Below are 20,902 nucleotides of genomic sequence, written 5' to 3'. Positions count from 1 at the left end.
TCCCACCCATAGGGACATAAACTGGAATTTTTTGTTCACTTTTATACCAGCTTCCAGCAAAGAATCTTGGGGGGGGGGGTTGTGAGGCTATTGAAAATCATCTGTTAAAATTCCCAAATATCTGCCAAACAAGAAAAGCCACTCCCATTCCCATGATTCCCTGGGGTTGACAGTTAAGCAAGCTTTAATTCTATTCTGTTGAGATGCTGCATGACTGATCTTCTAAATTCCAATGTGCCATACTTGATCCTGCTCACTATTTCGAGGTGAGGAGATATGGGATTTTATGTTAGTGTTTCATACTTCATAACATACAATTCATTGTAAGGCTGGGACTTTTCTACCAAACAAATCATTTTTATATTTGGTCTTCAGAACTACTCTGTGCCCTTTATAGAATGCCAGTGAAGAAATAATTATCTTATTGAATTCATTTCTTGCATGCATTTCTTAAGAGCATCCTGCTTGCAATTTGAACTGGGCAAGATAATAAGGTGTTGCTTCCTTGCCTGACCTTCAGTGGCAACATGTCTTTTGATTAAGAGGAGAAGCTTGCAGATACTGAAGAATCTTTGAATTGTTCAAGGGAGGACAGAAGTTCAAAAGAAAGGGAATAAATAAACAAATGCTTTAAAATACTTTTGGCTGCTTTCTTTCATGCTGCCATGGAAGTTCCCTTGTCAAAAGAAAACATAACTAGTCATACTGTGCTTGTTGTTGAGCAAATATTTACCGTATTTTTCGCCCCATAGGACGCACCGGCCCATAGGATGCACCTAGTTTTGGGGGGGGGGGGAAATAAAGAAAAAATATTATTTCCCCCACCAGGTGTGGAGCTTCCCCCGACCCCAGCCCCCAGAACAGGCTGCTATCCGCTAGCCATGGGAGAGCCGCACAACTTTGCGCAGCTCTCCCACAGCTAGCGGAGCACTGCGTGAAGCCCAAAGCTTGGGGCGTGCTGAGCTCAGCGCTCCCCAAGCTTCTGGGTGCCGGCAAGGTCTCCACTAGCCGTGGGAGAGCTGCGTCTCCCACGGCTAGCGGATAGCTTCCTGAAGCCTGGAGAGCAAGAGGTGCGCACCGACCCCCTCGCTCTCTAGGCTTCAGCGAAAGCCTGCATTCGCCCCATAGGACGCACACACATTTCCCCTTCATTTTTGGAAGGGGAAAAGTGCGTCCTATAGGGCGAAAAATACGGTATGTCCTTCTCTTTGAGTGTATTTTAACAAAACGAGAGGGGGCCTGATAGAGGTGTATAAGATTATGCATGTTGCCAAGGCAAATGAACAGGGCAGACAAAAAAAATGGCTTCCTCACACAGTGCATAGTTAAACTCTGGAACTGGCTCCCATAGAAAGCAGTGGTGGCCCCCAACTTGGAAGGCTTCAAATGAAGATAAGTACTAGTCACGATGGCTATGTTATGCCCCTGAGCACCAGTTGCTGGGAATCATGTGAAGAGTGCTGTTGCACTTGGATTCTGCCTGTGAGCTTCCCATAGGCCTCTGTTTGGCCATTGTGAAAAGAGAATGCTGGACTAGATGGGCCTTTGGTCTGACGTGTTCTTAAGAGCTATAGCCCTTCCCCTTGAATTCAGAACCATACGATGATTTTTAAAATATATGGCAGGTTACGACTGCTGCCTGGCATTTTATTCTGAAGAGCAAGCACAACAGTCAGGGTTTTGCTGATAAATCACACCTACAAGATGTCACCTCCACTGAGAAATACCCATTGATAAAAATAAAGTATACTGAATTACCACCACTAAAAGTATATATCAAAAAGTATATTCTGAGATCACCCATTCTGAGATGACAGCTATCACTACATGTATAAAGAATTAACTTCTTGTATGAGGACCCACATACATATGGAGAGATATAACATTTCTGGAAATATTGAAGCCAAGTGGCAAGGATGAGGAACAATTTTGAAATTTATGCAAATATATGCAATTCTTACTTTCTTATCAAGCCTAAACTTATTTTACGGCTTTAACAACATTAAGAGTATCATTTATTTCTTAGACTGTGAAATGTACTATTTGGCATGTTCGCGACATTTGAAACTATAAATGCCTTAGTTTGTATGCCGGATTTACCCAATGTGGTCCACTTCCTATTGTGGGTCCTGGTTAGAGCTCATTTCTCACCCAGTCAGTGTTTTTTTCTGAGGCTTTGGCACCCACACTAGTTACTTTCCATTTTTTTGCCCCATCTGCTTTTCATCCTCTGAGTAGGCAGGGCAGTTTCCCAGCCAGTAGTACAGAATATGCCATAGTAATATGAGCAGTTCTAGCTGGTGGCGCAGAAGGTGCTGTGTTGCACAACTGCCATCCATCTCTGCTGCTTACTGAGAGGGAGAGAGAACAGAGCAAAGCATCAGGATGTAGATTATGAGGGCACACTGGTGGAGCCCATCCCCTCTGTCCCTTACTGCTTTGAGGGAAGAAGTGAAAAGATTGACCATAAAGAGGGGCGGGTGGCAGACCAACAAAGAACAGAAACAGGATGCTTGTTTCTGGTATCACCAAACTGGGGAAAGGCTTTCTCTATTACTCCAATGGTCTGGGGAAAATTTAAGCAAGAGGCATGTAGCATTTGCATGTGTTTGTAATGTGCATGTACACTCCCAGCAATGTGGAGGCAGCTCCCATGTCACTAGGCCTGTGATGCATGCTTTCTTTTCTACCTTGCCTTCTGCTTCTCATTAATCTTTGACCAATATAACTCACGTGGTATTTCAGCTATGATTTGCAGTGTCAATGAAAGATCCTGTCTTTTCTCACCTGTCTCCTTTCCCCACTTTCTTTCAGCAACTTGTCTTCTAACTATTTTCATTCTGTAAATCTTGGTATGTGAAGCTGTCTTACTTTCCACTCTTCATTTCTCTTACCTTTTCAGAAGAAAGAGCAAGCTAATGCCTCCTTTAGTCTTATACCTGCCTATTCGGTTAAGGTCAGTTTTTCACAGACATCATGTCAGGAACATAGGTTTTCGAGAGGTGTTTTAGCACTTGGGTCTTTATTGCTTATCATGGTGGTTTTCAAACACTGGGACACCTTGAGGGGCATAGAACTCCTGGAAAGGGGGTGCCAAGTTACAGGGAGCCTTCCCACCTGCCCCAACAAGACAAATATGGGCAAGTTGAATGTCCTCTAGTGAAAGGTCATCATTGAAGCTTTGTATGATCTTGTAATTGCCCCATTAGTCTTGCTCAGTAACATGTGTTATGTCCCTGTCTCCCAGTAATTGTGTTTTTATAGAAATTATTTGTGGGAAGGGGGTTGGAGAGATACTGTTTTATTCCTTTTTCTAATACTATGGTTGGATTGGGCCACCACACAGACCTTTGCACACAGCAACAGCCTGAATGCAACATTCTCTGCCATAGAACAAGTCGATGCTGGGTTTGGAGGAGGCGGAATGACATATTAAGCTCCTTTGTTTTTGTCAAATGTGCTCCTGCACTACTTCTTCATTTTTTAAAATACATTCTCAATGTTTCATCCCCTGCAGTCTTGTCAGCCAAGGCACAGGCGAGTCAATGGCACCATCATTGGCGGAATCTGCAGGCCGTGCACATGTTTTGGTCACGCAGAGTCCTGCGATGATATCACCGGAGAATGCCTGGTAAGTGCTGACTGACAGCGCTGAGATCAGCTCAGTATACCAACACAATTGAATTAACTACCTTAGGGACTATGAGTACTTAAGGAAAGAAGCAGTGATTTGACAGGAGAGATCTTTATATTGAACTGCTTCTGAAGTTAAACAATCTCTTGGTAACATGATAAAGTAGCTACTGAAAATAAGGGCAAACCAAAAGGGTTCTTTACATTACCTGGATAGCAGCAGGTCCTGCAGAAAGCAGCGAAGAGAATATCGCAACAAACTTTGCAATGCACAATGATCTACCCCCAGTAACCTCTGTTGTGGGTTTACTTTACACACAGGATAGTAGTAACTGAATAGTAGGTTTTGTTATTGTGTGACATGTGGTAATGTTGGTCAAGGGGGAGAAGTGTAAATATTGCAAAAATTATGAAGAAATAGTGTGATTGGGGAGGGTGCATGTTTTAAATGAGATGGAAAGGTGCTTTTCCCAGATGGAATGCATATATTTGTTTTTTTTTTTTAATATAATTTTTATTAAGTTTATAATATACAAAATCCAACTTCCAAATACATATTTCCATAGATCTAATAGACTCCCCCCATCTTCCGAGCACTGCATTCTCTATCGATTCAAAACCTCAGCAATTTGTTAACTTATTTTAAACATAATAATATGTCTTCCATTTTATCGTGATATCTGGTCTCTAAACATTACAGTCCAAATCCATTAATTTTTAGTTTCAACACAATAAAATTATTTCATTACACCACTTCTGTCTTGTTATACCTTATTTTCCAATTCAAGAATTTTCCGATGCTGAAGCTGTAATTTCCTAAAAAGGAGCATTTTTTAACATTCATACAACTTATAATGCTTTTTCAAATAATCCTTGAACTTTTCCCAAACTTCCTCCGTTTCTTCTTCTCCCGAGTCTCGAATTCTGCCAGTCATTTCAGCCAGTTCCATATAGTCCATCAGCTGCGTCTGCCATTCTTCCAATGTGGGTAGATTTTGTGTCTTCCAGTGCTTTGCCATCAAGATCCTTGCTGCTGTAGTAGCATACATAAAGAAAATTCTATCTTTCTTTGCCACCCTCTGGTCCACCATGCCCAGGAGGAAGGCCTCCGGTTTCTTGGGTAAGGTAAATCTAAGCACCTTTTTTAGTTCATTATGTATCATCTCCCAGAAGGCCTTCACCTTCGGGCAGGTCCACCAGAGGTGTAAGAATGTCCCTTCCTCCTCTTTACATTTCCAACATTTGTTGTCAGACAGGTGATATATCTTTGCAAGCTTGACTGGGGTCATGTACCACCGGTATATCATTTTCATAATATTTTCCTTCAGGGCACTACATGCCGTAAATTTCATTCCGGTGTTCCATAACCTTTCCCAGTCTTCGAACATAATGTTGTGCCCCAAATCCTGTGCCCACTTTATCATGGAGGATTTAACAATCTCATCCTGTGTATTCCATTTAAGCAGCAAGTTGTACATTCTCGAAATTAACTTAGATTTTGGCTCTAGCAACTCTGTCTCTAGTTTCGATTTTTCCTCCTGGAAACCCACTTTTTTGTCCGCTTTAAAAACTTCCTGGATTTGGGCATAATGCAACCAATCTCGCACCTTGTTTTTTAACTTTTCCATACTCTGCAACCTCCAATTATCTCCAATTTTTTCAATTATTTCCCAATATTTAGGCCAGTGGGCCTCCATATTGAGTCTTTTACGTGCTTTGGCCTCCATCGGTGAGAGCCACCTCGGGGTTTTACTCTCCAATAAGTCTTTATATTTTGACCAGACCATAAAAATTGCCCTTCTGACAATATGGTTTTTGAACAATCTATGAACTTTAACCTTGTCGTACCACAAATATGCATGCCACCCAAAAGCATTATCAAATCCTTCCAGGTCGAGGACATCGGTGTTCTCCAATAAAATCCAATCCTTCAACCAGCAGAGGGCTGCAGATTCATAATATAACCTCAAGTCCGGCAGGGCAAACCCCCCTCTTTCTTTCGCATCAGTTAGTATTTTAAACTTTATTCGGGGCTTTTTGCCCTGCCAGACAAATTTAGAAATATCCCTCTGCCATCTTCCAAAACATTCCACCTTGTCCACGATCTGGAGGGCCTGAAACAAAAATAACATTTTCGGCAATACATTCATCTTTATAGCAGCTATTCTACCCAACAAGGAAAGTTTCAGTCTTGACCATATTTCCAAGTCTCTTTTAATCTCTGACCAACATTTCTCATAATTGTCCTTAAACAAATTCAAGTTTTTGGAGGTCAAGTACACCCCTAAGTACTTTACTTTTTTAACCACATTTAGTTCCGTTTCTTTTCTGAACTCCTCTATTTCAGTAGTTGTCAAATTTTTTGCTAGAACTTTAGTTTTTTGTTTATTCAGCTTAAATCCCGCCACCCGACCAAAGTCAGAAATTAATTCTAACGCTCTTTTAGTACTAGAGGCTGGCTCCTGTAATGTTAATACCAAGTCATCTGCGAATGCTTTCAGTTTATATTGTTTCTCTCCGACCACAATTCCCTGTGCCAACCGGTCATTTCTGATCATGTTCAATAGCACCTCCAGGACTGAAATAAACAGCAGAGGAGATAGAGGGCACCCCTGTCGTGTCCCTTTTTCAATTTTGAACTCCTCTGTCACCACGTCGTTTACTATCAATTTAGCTTTTTGTTCTGAATAAATTGCTTCTATTCCAATAGAATGCATATATTTGGGATAGCTGCCTACTAATTCAGCAATTTTAGTGCATTTATTACCCAGAATGATCATGCCCAGTGTGCCACTGTTTCCAGCCTGCTCAGTAGCTATTTCGAATGGGTGAATTACGCTGAATAGACTGTTCTGATTAACTCAAGGGCATTTTAGTTTTATATTGTCTGACATGGCATGAAGCTTGAAACAACATTTCTCATTTCATTAGTCTTGCAGAAATGCAATTTGAACCACTGCCAATTTAGTAGGATATCATACTCCAGATTCCCTGCAGAATTCAAACCAACTCTGCATTGTGTATATTTTTAAGTGTTCCTCCCTTCTTTTTGATTTTCCCAAGGAAAAGCTTCAGGGAAAAATCTAAATGAAAATCCAGGGTTTTTACAATGCAATTTGGCATTTTAAATTATCACTGGCCTTTCTGTTTTCCTCTGTACAAGGTGTTTAATTGCTCTCCAATTCTGAACAAGATAGCTTAAATTGGTGGATTTTTCAAATTGCTTTTTCATGAATAAATGCCCCAAATGGCTCTCGCATTAATCCCGTGCTCAGTCTTAAGATGTACTTAGAAAAGAAAACATGCCATGCTAACTTTATTTTGAATACTTCACGTAAATCTAGTGGGGGGAGGAAATCACCTGACAGAAATTGATCTGTTTTCCTCACCAGCCTTCAGAGAACCTATTTCATTGCTTTTTCATGATTTCAGTCTTCTAATGCTAATGTCTAATGAAATTAGTTAAGGTTTACAGCAAAACCACCTGGTGGTGTGGAACTGTGTGCTTCAGGCAGCAAATCAACAATTCCATTTCTGTAATAGTACATGAGTGAAAAGAATTCTAGAGCCATTTGCTGAACTTGCTCGATATCAGGGATGGGAAACTAACCTGGCTCCTTTCAGGCAACTTTGACAGGCAGGCAGGGCTGCCCATTTGGCAAGCACCTGATGTCACATGGCGTCAGGTGATTCAGACTGTAACCTGAAACTACAAAGAAAAAAAATCAAAACACACTGTTAAGCATGCACCTGATACTTCGTTTGCAGCCCCATTTTCAATTTGGTACTACAGGGCAACAGAAAACAGTGCCCAATTGAAAAGGCACCGTGTTTCAGTTTTCCTTCCCAATTCCTGACATCATATTATGCCAGGTGATGGTTAGAGGTAGACATGGTTAGAGCAATGTCAGGGCACTAGGTCTAATTGCACCCAGAGGCCTGGGATTCCCCTCCTCTGTTCTTCTTGTTAAAATAAACTAACAGCCATTCATTCTCCCTTGTTGTTGTCCTAGAGGTTTGAGGTAAAAGCAGTCACACTTTCTTGCACTTCCACCAACAGAGTGACTTAGTGCAAGTTCACACATTGGCCTCAACCCAGTTAACGTTCCTCATGACTAAGTCCTGTTGAGAGAAATGTGACTTGAATTAGTTGTGTCTCAATGGGGTTTACAATGCAATCCCATGCATGTCTTTTCAGATCTGAATCCCACTGAATTCACTGGGGCTTATACATGGATGTAGGAATTGCAGGCTGAGTCATTTCTGAGTCATAACTAGATTAGAGCTTATATGCTCTTTTTAGGGGTTCGCTTATTTTTTATGCCTACATCTAAAAATGATATGCAATAAACACATGGTTAGAAATGCTGATATCCTGTATGATCGCAAACCGGTGTTTACTGCCAAGTGATGTGAGAGGAAACTCTTCAAGAAGCAGGCAAAAATGTTTAGAAGAATTTAATCTTGGAGAAAGTTGCAGCCCTAGTACTGGTTATCTGTAATGTTATCTGGCAGATATACAACATTACTGAGAAGTCGAGGGAAAAATACATCCCTGGAAACAATAACATGTAGCATCTCCTAATCTCTCTACCTTTATCCTGTCCTGTCTCTGCTCTTCACTGCACCAGCTAAGCTTGTCCTATATCATCCTGTAGAGACAAAGTGCACAGAAACAAATTCTTCAAAATCTGTTTGGGGATTTTGCCTTGACTGTAAGTGAAGTAGGATTGGTTGATACCCAAGCAAGCTGTTAAATGCTGCAATTCAATTTGGATCACAAGCCTTTTGAAGTGAGAGAGAGAGAGAGAGAGAGAGAGAGAGAGAGAGAGAGAGAGAGAGAGAGAGAAGTTTGAGTGCTGAAAGGAGAGGAATGTTTCACATCAAAGGGTTTCCTTCCCCCCTATTGAGATGTACTGAGCCTTTTGGCCTTCTCATTACTATTCATAGTATGTTTTTTTTGCCCCCAGTAATACAACAGACAATTTAGGCAGCTAATTTACGAATATGTTACTTCTTTTGACTCTTCCTTAGCTTTGAAATTTACTTGAAAAGAAGTTGAAATGTGTTTCTTTGACTTATAATAAGAGCTCAGCTCAATGGCTTTATCCTATGTCTGAGTGTGGAGGGGGGGAAATCGCTTACACACCCATGGAAGGTGGTGCCTATTACATTCACATGGCTACTGTGATGTTACACAGATGATAAATAGCTCAAGTTGTAAACAAAGAGAAGTTCTCTTTTGTCATGTTGTAGACACACTGCTTGTGTGTCCATAGGTTTGTATCCAAAGGTAAAGGTAAAGGTACCCCTGACTATTAGGTCCAGTCGCAGACGACTCTGGGGTTGCGCGCTCATCTCATTCTGTAGGCCAAGGGAGCCGGCGTTTGTCTGCAGACAGCTTCCGGGTCACGTGGCCAGCATGACTAAGCCGCTTCTGGTGAACCAGAGCAGCGCACGGAAACGCCGTTTACCTTCCTGCCGGAGCGGTACCTATTTATCTACTTGCACTTTGACGTGCTTTCGAACTGCTAGGTGGGCAAGAGCTGGGACCGAACAACGGGAACTCACCCCGTCACGGGGATTCAAACCGCCGACCTTCTGATTGGCAAGCCCTAGGCTCTGTGATTTAGACCACAGCGCCACCCGCTTCCTTGTATCCAAAGTTTGTCAGATCAGATCGATTGAAATTAATGACCATGAGTAACTTAAGCCCATTAATTTCAATGGGCCTACTCTGAGTATAACTTAATTGGATGCAATCCATGGGGTTGAGATTCACAAAACCTTGCTAAAATATTTAGTGGTTTTAATCTTGTTATGCAGCAGAGATGAAGTGGAAGGCACTCCTGTAGTTTTTAGAGAGTTCAAAATAATCACACCACAATAGTGATGTTCAGTTCAGATGTCATGCTTTCTAATTGCCACACTATGGTTTAGCAGCTGATGGTACCTGGCAGAATGGTGTACTCCTCTTCTTTCCTGTCAGCCTTGTGTGCTCCTCACTCACTTTCCTAGTTAGAGATAATGTTAGTTCACTCATTGTGACATTTGAATAAAAGTAACCATAGTTACAGTTATGGATATGTGACATCTTCCCCTCTACAGTATTTCCACAGAGGTTTCTGTTTTGCCTCCCCACCCTCTTTTATCTTTGGGAAGTGCAGAGTATTTCAGATAGCCTTGGTTTTCTCAACAATGTCAATTCCTTTGGGCTTCTTTGTTGTTGTTTTACTTAAAATAGTTGCACTAATGGATGCACCTGTTGTAGCAATAGTTGGCACATGTTTGTTGTGCTACTTTTGGGTGTGCATCTGAATACTCTTCAGATTATAGCACTGGCAGTCATTTGCAGTTGGATGTGTATTTTGATCAACATCCGGTATTTTCATATAACTTGCACAAGAGTCTGTGCATCTAGCCACTGTTTGTTATTCTCCCTACAGCTCTCTCCCCAGACAGTAAGTCAGACAGAATCATATGCAACGAAGATATGGAATAATACCAACATCAACCAAAAAAAAATCTCCATAGGAAATTAAACCACTGGATTGTTGTGAACACCACCTAATTTCTGGTAAAGCTTAGTTACTGTGGACTAGGAAAGTGTATGTGGAGGGGGTTGCATTGGCAGAGAAGGAAGGGCAAAATTGTGAACTCCTCAACACTAAAGAGTGGTTCATTGATCAGCCCTCATGACATCTGAACTGGGCCGGAAACTTCAGAAGCAATCACATTTATGTTCCCTTATATAAGAAATCACTTAAAGAATTGTTGTGAAAGGAAAAGAGAGGAGCTTGAGGAGAACCATGGCCCCACACAACATGGTTTCTATATTCTAATATTACTAGAATAATGTGAATGGATATACTTGCCAGTGTAACTTGTTAGCATGAAGCATGTGTGCACCAGCAATATTGTGAAATGCAGCTTTCCAGTATTTGAATTTTAATTTAGAGGATTATCATGGTGCAAGCTTTTAACAGAACGCATCCACACATGTCTCTTCTCACATAAATCCCTGCTAAGAGGCTTTTTTAGGTTTGTAAGTAATGATGTGTGAAGTGGCTAATAGACATTTCATGTTTGACCACTCCTGTAACAGATATCAAAATCCTACCTGTCTTCACTTTGCATATTTGATTTATGGAAAGCCAGATTCTTTGGAAGCACTTGGCTGATTATTACACAGTGGGCTGGTTCTCCTATAACACTAAGCCATGGTTTAGTATTACAGGGATGAGCCTTGGTGAACTAGAGTGAAGCACCAGGCTTGTATACTCCCCTCACCCCCCACCGCCCCAATCTTTGTCCTACATGGCTGGCAGAAGGAGTTCAGCTCCAGACTTGGCTTAGTATTATTTGTGAACCAAGATTCCTGCCTTAGTACAAACAATAGTTAGTTAAACAACTCAGCTTCATAGCTCACAGTTTGAAGTTCTCCTCCTGGCTGTGTGGCAGGCAAAGAGGCATTTAGTATTATGTGCAAACTAGGCCAATGGCTGTGTTGGGGCATCATGATAAGCTTTAGTTTATTGTTATGGAGATGAGCTTAGGTCCTCCAACATGACCAGCCAGAGGGAGGAGATCAGATCAGAAGCTTTCACCTGTTTTCATTAATCACAGTTTAGCATTATGTTTGGACCCTAAACTGTGGTTAATCTTAACTATGGCTTATTGAAGCAAGGTGGTTCACAAATTACTACTACTGCTACTACTATTCTTTATTATTATTATTACTACTATTATTAGTATTAGTATTTTAGTAATCATTTTCTAAACCACCATCTCAAAGCAATTTACACATAAGATCTTTTAAAAAAATACTTAATAATAATAATAATAACAAACCAATACATTTTAAAAAAGACTAAACCACTAAGAAATGAATACTCATGGTGAGGACCCATTTGTCAAGCTGGAAAAGCCTGTTGGAACAAAAATGAACTCAACTGTTTCTGGAAAGTGCAGATAGTGACGTGAAACAGGCTTGTTTCAGTAAACTTTAAGGTTAAGCCTGAACCAAATGAGCAAAACCAAATGGAAACCAGAGCATCCTATCTCCTCTTCACATCTGCGCTGGAGGAGAGCACGATGGGCTCATAGGTACTAGGAGTGCCGGACACCCGGGCGTTGGGCTCTCGGGGCGCCAGGCCGAGATTCCGGGGCCTGAGAGTTGAGTCTGGGGAAGAGCCCACCCATCAGTCAGAGCACCGTGACGGGCTCTTCTGCCGCAGGCTCTTCTGCACCACAAGTTCAGGGGTGACTGGGCCAGCGAGATGCTGAGCCCGCCAGCCGGCTCTGCCCTCCTCCATGCCTGGGACTGGGCAACCGGGGGGGGGGGCACCGGGCGTATCTTTGCACCCCGGCGCTGCATATGCTTAAGACAGCCTAATGGGAAAATGCACAAGTCAAGTGCATGCCTAATCTTATTCCCATAATAGTGAATCAAAGTTTTTCATTGCATCTGAACAAGAGAATACGAGCTATTAACATTTGTCATGGCCAATAGCTAGTATCCAATCCATAAAGCTATTTGGATTGGATACTAGCTATTAAGTTTACTGCTTGTCAAATCATTGTAGAGCAAGTGTGCAAATAAAAAGAAAGTTACATCCCAAAGAACAACTCAGGTATAGTTTTATTCATGAATATAAAATTCCTTGAGTCTTAAAACTTATTTCAAAGTCTCTCTGTGTGTTTATTTAGGCAGCTGTTTTAGCAAGAAATGGTTACAATTGTGCATCAGAGCATTAGGACACAATTATTCACATGAAGCCACAGAAAGCAAGCCATATAATAAAAATCCTTCAGAGGTTCACTTTATACTTGAGTTGCATAACTGAACCTTGAATGTATGTGGGGGGGGGGGGAGGCTTTTAAATACACATATACATGTTAATAAGACATGGCAGAGTTTGTATGAAAATCCATCACCTTCACGTGCAAACAAGAGAATGTGGGACGGGGGAGGGAGGGAGAAATGAATTTTTGAAGGACAGCTCACATTATTGCTTTCTCTCACATCTGTGAGAGTGTTTATCTTGCTCTGTATGCCAGGAGTGCAGAACCTGGGACCTTCCAGAATTCCAACTCCTGCTAGCCCCAGCTAGAGATGGGGAAGAAATTTGATTCAGCTTGCAGGCAGAATAACTTAAAGCAGAATAACTTAAAGGCAGAATTTGAAGGCAGAATAACTTAAACTAAAACAGTATTCAAAAGCATAGTTCTTTAGAATTCTGACTTCTGACTATTTTGACAATTTTCCAGCATGGTTCTCTAGCCAAGTATTGTGTGCAAAAATGTATATTGCAAGGGAAAGTGCGCAGAAAGATGCCCATATCTGTGAAAATTTTTAAAAAATGCATTACATTACAGAAAATTACTTTGCAAAAAATGGGTACAGTAGTCAAAATTGCATGCAAAGTGTGTTTATTAGGATGAATTCGCACAAAAATGTTTTTGAATTTTCACGTGAAGAAGTGAAATCGGTTATGAAGTCTATGATAACAGTTTCATAAAATGTTATCACAGGGGTAAGGAAGGGGCAAAGGGGAAAGGGAGCTCCCAGCAAGAAGCCCTGAGCTATCTCAGACCAGCATCTCTGTAAACCACACCTACTGGCCTGAGCTGGGATTTGCTGCAAAATCGAAAGAAGTATAGCATTAAGGCTGATAGGTTTCTGCTGCTGGCTGGCTGCTGCTTTCCCAGCTACAGTGGTACCTCGGGTTAAGTACTTAATTCGTTCCGGAGGTCTGTTCTTAACCCGAAACTGTTCTTAACCTAAAGCACCACTTTAGCTAACGGGGGCCTCCTGCTGCCACCGCGCCGCCACTGCACAATTTCTGTTCTCATCCTGAAGCAAAGTTCTTAACCCAAGGTAATATTTCTGGGTTAGCGGAGTCTGTAACCTGAAGTGTATGTAACCCGAGGTAACACTTGACTTTCATAATCGTCACCTGCTTTTGCAGAGGCAGCAGAGCTGAGCTGGTGCTCGTTGCACAACTGAAAGGAACATAGTGACAGCTGCTACAACTGCTCTTGTGAGTTGCTTGCTGCTCCTGCAGAAGGCAGTAGAAGCACTAAGGAGCACTGGCTGGCTACACAGTTGTCTCAAAATCGCGATGTTTGCCGGATAACATAGAGTTGGAAGGGACTGTGAGGGTCATCTGGTCCAACCCCCCTGCAATGCAGGAATCTTTCACCCAACGTGGGGTTGGAACCTACAACCTTGAGATTGACAGTCTCATATTCTACCAACTGAGTTTGTGTGAGAAAGAGAAGATGTACTCATGCTCGACTGCGAGGTTGCCAATACAGTTCCCTCCAGATGTTGGATTCCAGCTCCCATCAGCCCCGACCAGTAGGGCCAATAGGCAGGGTTGGTGGGAGTTGTAGGCCAACAGCATCTGGAGGGCACCATGTTGGCTGCCTTTGTCCTATGTGACTTTATCAGCTATGTTCTATGACATTCTGAGAAGATGGTTTTGTTCCTTCCCCTGTCTGTTTAGAACTGCAAGCACAACACAGGTGGCTTGCATTGTGATAGATGTCTTCCTGGTTTCTTTGGAGATGCCACTAAAGGGAAACCTGATGACTGCCAGCTGTGTGCCTGCCCACTGAGTCTACCTTCCAACAAGTAAGTATACCCACTGAGCAGTGGCATTGCATCCTTTATTGGAACCCTGGGTAGAGGCAAACACACATGTACACACCAGGCAGGACCAGGGGCTGGATGTGGAGAGGGAACAAAACCCGCCGTGCCAGCCAAACCCTTGCCGCCGCTGGACGGGCGTGGGGCACAGAGGGTTCACGGGGCTGTGCTGAACTGCCTGCCCCCCCCCCCCCCGTCTGCACCAAGAGGGAGCCTAGCCAGCTGACATGGCCCTTGGCAAGGGAACCGGGGTTGTGGTGGCAAGACCAGACTCCGGGGCCCAGAAACCCCTGGTGGCAAGCAGGGCAGGAGTTACAGCCTCCCTGGCCCTCCCTACGCTATGCCCCTGCAACTGAGTACTGAGTATACCTTCAAATAAGTTTGTTGGTGGTATCTACACCCTATTAGTAAGCAGGCTGAATGAAAGGCCGAATGGAAGTGTTCCCCCACCCCCTACCTCAGCAAGGGTGTATATGAAATATAAGTGCAGCCTGAGTAGGTGTCAGAATCAATCCATCAGATTCAGAAAATTGACTGCTATTGAGCTCTTTTGCTAATTTCACAGATCCCCACTTCCTTAAAAAAATATGGCATAGTTTTGATTACGTGACAATCCATAGGACACAATACTGCAAAGTTTCATCACAAAATGAAGAAATGACTGTAATCAATGCTTGTTTATATTTATTTCACCACTATACCCATATTAAGCCAAGGCTTTGTCCTAAGGCTGCCGGTCTACTGCTGGGTTGTTTGGCAAATTGAATGGCTATGTAGTGCACACAAACCTCTAAGCGAAATAAAAAGAAGAATAATTGAGGACTTATCTCTTTAAAATAGTGGAGTGACAGATATCCTGTTGTTTCAAACTGCCTGTGTCTTCCAGTGTGCCAGCAGATTACCTCATTACATTGTGTCAATCAGATTCTCAAACAGGGGAAACTCAGAAAACAAAATGCTGGAAGGCAGAGGGACACAGCTAGAGTAAAATACTATCAGAGGATTTGTAAGCATGCAAATGATTGGTTGCTGAGAAATTTAACTATCATTTATAATGTATCTGTAAAAAGAAATAGAAGAAAGAAAGAAAGAAAGAAAGAAAGAAAGAAAGAAAGAAAGAAAGAAAGAAAGAAAGAAAGAAAGAAAGAAAGAAAGAAAGAAAGAAAGAAAGAAAGAAAGAAAGAAAGAAAGAAAGAAAGAAAGAAAGAAAGAAAGAAAGAAAGAAAGAGGAATGATAGGAAATTGTCATTTGCTATTGCAATTACTAAATAATTGCTATTGCAATGATTAAAGCTACATACATGAGGTTACAGGTCTTCCTCAAGTTTAAAGAATTTCATGTAGCTCTGGTTCTTTTCAGTTGTATTAGGATCCTAACCTTTAGTCATGGAGGTTAGAAATCAAGGATGGAAAATATCTACAAAGGTTGCCACTCTTGATTCTGAATACCAAAGAATATCGTGTAAGTCATCACCATTCATTGATCTTGACGTACCATGAGAAACATCACCACAAAGTTTCCCCTTCCCTGTTTTTTAATGCGGCAGTTTTATTCCACTATTCATGTAAGTCGAGTTTACTGAGCTTTCCAGTCAATTGTCCGTTAGCTGCAGTGAGATTTAACTTGGGGAAAAAGTCTGGGATAGAGCGCATTGCCAGGCCCTGGAGGGCTCAGACAAGCAGCTGTACATTCCTGCTTTTAAATGGTGTAGCGACTCATTGATAGACTAAAGTCCCATAACAACATGTCATTTGGATGCTGCCACCCGTTCGAGCTATATTCAGTGTCGGCAGAAATAGCAGAGTCATTCCAAACTCTACCGGCTGGAGCCAAACCTAAGCTCCATGTGTGAGACCAGAAGGACTTTCCCTGTAAAAGCAGCGCTCTCTGAGGAAGGACAGCAACTATGCTGCTAATGAATGTCTTTTTATCTTTCCTCTGTGTCCCTCTTCTGGCCCTTCATCAACAACAAAGTTTTAGCCCAACATGTCATTTGGATCAGAGTCGTGGATTAATATGTGACGAATGCCCCCCTGGGTATGCTGGCTCACGCTGTGAGAGGTAAGCGCCATACAGGATTTTATCGTCTTTGTCTAACAGAACTTCATTTCATGGTTCTTTTCCAAGCCTCTATGTATTCAAGCATCCATATGCACCCAGAGTCAGAATTGTGGGGTGGTGATGTCATACAAGATTCCTATTTAAATGAGAATTTCCATTGTCTCTTCCACATTTGTCCAGCAGATTTGTTCTCTGCTCAATAGGCCTGCGAAAATTGTTTCTATTTAATGCTTTAGATAAACATTAAGCTACAAACAAAGTATTTTCCATAGAAGTAGTATTACTTGGTGGGATTCTTTTTGATGGATTTTTGTGCACCTGTTAGTTTCCGTTGTTATTTTTGTGTGTTCCTAATTTGGCTCGAATATTGAGGGTGTATTTAATCAGTTATTCAGTGAAATGCTATTTCATCTCCTAACGCTGAGCCAAACAATATAATTGTGGAAGCTAGATTTATTTGTCTCAACTACTTTAAAACTCATATTTTCAGACTTTGCTGCTTCTAATTCTCCTCTGAATTTGGCTATTTAGCATGTGAAATTACTGGGCTATGAATACAGTTGCAGTGTTAAAAATATTTCAGAGGGGCTGTTTTTGTTCTCCTGCAACGTGATACAGGCACGCTGTTTCCAAAGTGGTTGGGGGTGGACAAATGTAGAAATTGGGTATATGATCAGTCTTTCCCTAGGAGAATCCCATGTTTGATGAAATTCAGTATCTTGTGTTGCATATCCTCAGCTAAGAAACAGGCTTATGCTGAATCTGACTACTGATCCTTCTAGATTGTTCTTGTCTGCAGTGACTTGCATTGGCTCTTTAAGGTATGGGGGCAGAAGGCTTTGCCAGCACAGGCACTTAATGGCTGCATCAGGTGAAGGGAGGGCCACAAGAATGAACACAGGAGACTGGTCTTGGGTTGAACTAGGCCACAACTTTATTGATTACAATAAAGTGTCTGGAGACACTGGGTGTTGAACCTAGTATCTTCTGCATGCAAACTATGTGCTCTACAACTAAGCTACAACCCTTCACTTTGCCCTGTTGTTCTGGAAAGTTTGATTTGAGACACAACAACAACCAAAAAATGAGTGTAAATTGAAAGTCCATGAAAGGCAGGGATAACTCAAAATGTTACTGAGGTTGGTAGTGTTCCCCAAAATACTTCCCAGTATATGAAGGTCATATACAGCACAGAATAAAACCTTGCACCCTTCATAATGGTCTTTGCCTACCTTTGACTTTCCCAAACTAGTTTTTCTGGAGTTACCCCTAATAAAAGAAGAAGAAGAGTTTGGATTTGATATCCCGCCTTTCACTCCCCTTCAGGAGTCTCAAAGCGGCTAACATTCTCCTTTCCCTTCCTCCCCCACAACAAACACTCTGTGGGGTGAGTGGGGCTGAGAGACTTCAGAGAAGTGTGACTGGCCCAAGGTCACCCAGCAGCTGCATGTGGAGGAGCGGAGACGCGAACCCGGTTCCCCAGATTAGGAGACTACCGCTCTTAACCACTACACCACACTGGCTCTTTATAAAGCCACTTTATTCTGTAATCACTGGAAGCAAACAACACTTAGCAGCTGGCATCCAAAGAAAGATTGCAGCCATGAATTTTTCAGATTCTTTTTGTAAGGTTGAAAATATCTTTGAGATGTGCCCACTTTGAGACGAGTTGCCACCGCACCTCAAGACTACTTCTTTTCCTTGTACTTGCTGTCACTATAGGAAGTGAGAACATAATGAAAACAATGCAAAGTTAATATCACATCTTAAATACCATTTTTTCTTTTTTTTCTTATGCTTATAATTATCTTGCTTTTCACCAGTGAGGGAGCTCAAGGTCTCAAAAGTGGTGTTTTGAAGTAATTTTCTATCCAGACAGTTTGCTGGGCCCAACAAATCCTGTTAATATTATTGATTACCACTACCTTGGTGTGATGGAAGCTGGAATGTTTAACATGTTGGCTACTGCCCAATTCATTGGGTTATATGGCTACACCCTCCAAAGTGCTCTAACTGTTCATCATTCTGACCTACATTCAATATTGCCATTCCTGAATGACATCACTGAAGACATTCCCCAATATGAAAGAAAACCCAGTCATTGGGTGGGGGGCGGGGGTTGTACTGAAAGTCTACGGCTCATTATTTCTAGTTAGAAAACCCAGGTTCTTTCATCCTCTGAACCTTAAAATGTGGAAGAACTGACATTTGGAAAGAAGAATACAGCTCATGTACTAAGCATACATGGCAAGCAGTCAGCAATTTGCAAAGCCTCAGGAGAATGTATGGCATGTGTAAAAGGAGTGGGGGAGGTTCCAAATGTAGAATGTTCCTTTCAATTAAAGACTTTTGAGATTGATCTTAGAAAATGCAGCCATTTAGCCATATGCTTCGTTAACATTAAAAGTCAAAGCAGAAGGCTCAGAACAAATACCAAGCCCACACTTTCTTTGTACATTCATTTGGTGTTATATTTGGCTAAAAGCACCTGCCAAAAGAAGGCTTAGGCATTCACCCGCTTATCACTATGGCTGTTGCTGCTGAGTGCTATTTCTGTCTATCTTTTCCTGTCTCGCTGGCAAGTCATCACCCTCCTCTCAAACCTGAGGGCTGTGGAGTTAATGAATGCAAGAACAAATCAGCCGAAGAGTACTTCTGTGACAGTTTGTCAATGTAGGGGGTCACTGACAAGTCCCATAAGCAACAAGTAGTATTTCTTGAGTGGAGGGTAGTCCATAGATTAGCAACAAGGAAGGAATTTGAATAAGTGTGTGTCTGTTTTAATTGTCACAAGTTGCACAATAATGCACCGAGCCATTGGTTATGAAAACAACAACAACATGCCAGCATTTTGAAAGCTGTCTTTATATACTATCATATATGAATGAGTAATGACTTCAGGAATTTGCATGGAATCCCATCTTTCTTTTTTAGCTTGGGGGCGCAGCTCTGAGTCATTTTGCTATTAAATTAACTGCTTTAAAATTACCCTGACGTCTTCTATTTTCAGTTTTGTCTTGCAGCAACCACCCATGATTTCTCACTCCTAGAGTTGGCAATAAATCTCCTTTTGTGTATTTAGAATGCTAGCAAATTAAGAATACTTTATAGGATTTTTGTTGTTATCAAGAACATTGTTCCATTTATTTATATGCAGATCGAGTTCTGGGCTGCATTTCTGTTTGTTTTGTTGGATTGGTCATTACCAAGTTCCTTTTTCATTTTTTGCATCGGCCCCCATTGCTAAAAAAACACACACTTGCCCATTCTGTACTCCTTTTGCTCTAGTGTTCTAGCAGTCACTTTCTTTGCTGTTCCATTCCTTCTGCTTTCTCTTTTTCCATACATTTAAAATGCTTCTGCTTTCTAAGATAGCATCATTCCTTTCTTTAAATCTCTCAACTGTCCCTTTGTTGCTTTCAATTTTGTGCCCTAATCCTTGCTTTTGAGGCTCTCTGTCTCTCTGCCTTTGGCAAAATTCAATTCTTATCTCTCTCTTTATTTCCCATCTCACCATCTTCTCTCTCTCAACAAGCACATCTGAGGACTGAAGATGAGTTGGGCATTTGTGGGCCAACACGTGTTCAGCAAGAAAAGTGACCCTCAAATTCAGAGCCTCAAAGGAAAGGACTAAGCCTAGAGATTCATTCAGAAAGGAACAGGCAGCAGTTGAGGGGGGGCGGAGACAAGCAGCAAGACATTTTGATAATGTTACCTTAGTAGTGAGTAAGAAGGGGGCATTCTGAAATAACCCTACAAAGGGAGAGATAGAAGAAAATGGGGAATGAGAGTGACAGGAAGCTAGAAGCAACATAATCTGATTGCTTCTATATTCATGACAAAGAGTTCAAAAACAACCTTTACAATGGGTCAAAATTGTCATTTGACTTTATGTTCCTTACTTTAAAAAATATAATAATTCAGGATTCATGAACCACTCGGAGAAGTGTACAGATACAGTTCTGTAGCTTTAGTTAAGCTGCAGGCTTTCCCAAAAAACTAAGTATGAAGAACACCCTTGGGCTAACAACTCCCCCTCCCAATTCCTACACAAATGACTGCTGTTCAGTTGTTTCAAAAATTGGCATGTATGTATACACAGTGTTAATGATTTTCTCTCATTCATACTGCTATTCTACAAGTTGTTCAGGTTGAATAGCATAATCTGATGCTCTGTGATTCCATCCATCCTGCAATTTGAATGGATGTACCCTAGGGAGAAAAAGGCTTATATGTGCCTGCCAGCTAGATGTGGAGGATATTACTCTAGTTTATAGCTACATCTAAGAGGGACAAGAATGTCCTTCCCCACCCCCCAAAAAAGCTTTTCCAACAATAATGATGCTGGCATCCAACTGTTTAGGGAGACAATGGAGGAGTGTGCCTTTGTGGGTGAGGTCTAGCAGTTGGAAGGTTACAGCGCCTGCTGTGGCTGTAGAGACCGATGAGGAAGAGACATGTTTGTTGCAGCTGAGGCAGATTAAGGCACCCAGTTGTGCAGCTACAGATGCACCAAAGCATTTCTTCTCTCTGCACTCCTCCCAGCGGTCAAT

The 20,902-nt window shown here is 41.7% G+C and overlaps 1 protein-coding gene and 1 long non-coding RNA gene across 8 annotated transcripts in view; one reads left to right on the top strand and one right to left on the bottom strand.

The window, feature by feature from the left end:
• Positions 1-20,902, top strand: part of LAMA2 (laminin subunit alpha 2) — a 360,258-nt gene that overhangs the window by 199,047 nt on the left and 140,309 nt on the right. For 4 of the 7 annotated variants that reach the window (XM_081907019.1, XM_081907018.1, XM_081907016.1 and 1 more), the window contains exons 16-19: positions 2,903-2,956; positions 3,518-3,631; positions 14,145-14,272; positions 16,263-16,349. In XM_081907019.1, the coding sequence (XP_081763145.1) occupies positions 2,903-2,956; positions 3,518-3,631; positions 14,145-14,272; positions 16,263-16,349 (383 nt within the window). The remainder of the gene's footprint in view (positions 1-2,902; positions 2,957-3,517; positions 3,632-14,144; positions 14,273-16,262; positions 16,350-20,902) is intronic. The other 3 variants (XM_081907021.1, XM_081907020.1, XM_081907017.1) reach the window with 1 other exon arrangement.
• Positions 7,609-9,660, bottom strand: LOC309367679. The gene is made up of 3 exons (XR_014167272.1): positions 9,587-9,660; positions 8,228-8,418; positions 7,609-7,755 (listed from the first exon to the last, which is right to left on the bottom strand). It is a non-coding gene; the product is annotated as an uncharacterized lncRNA (long non-coding RNA).

The sequence above is a fragment of the Podarcis melisellensis genome (genome assembly GCF_964234715.1).
Source record: "Podarcis melisellensis genome assembly, chromosome: 3".
Taxonomy (NCBI): domain Eukaryota; kingdom Metazoa; phylum Chordata; class Lepidosauria; order Squamata; family Lacertidae; genus Podarcis; species Podarcis melisellensis.
This window is presented reverse-complemented; position numbering and strand designations above follow the sequence as displayed.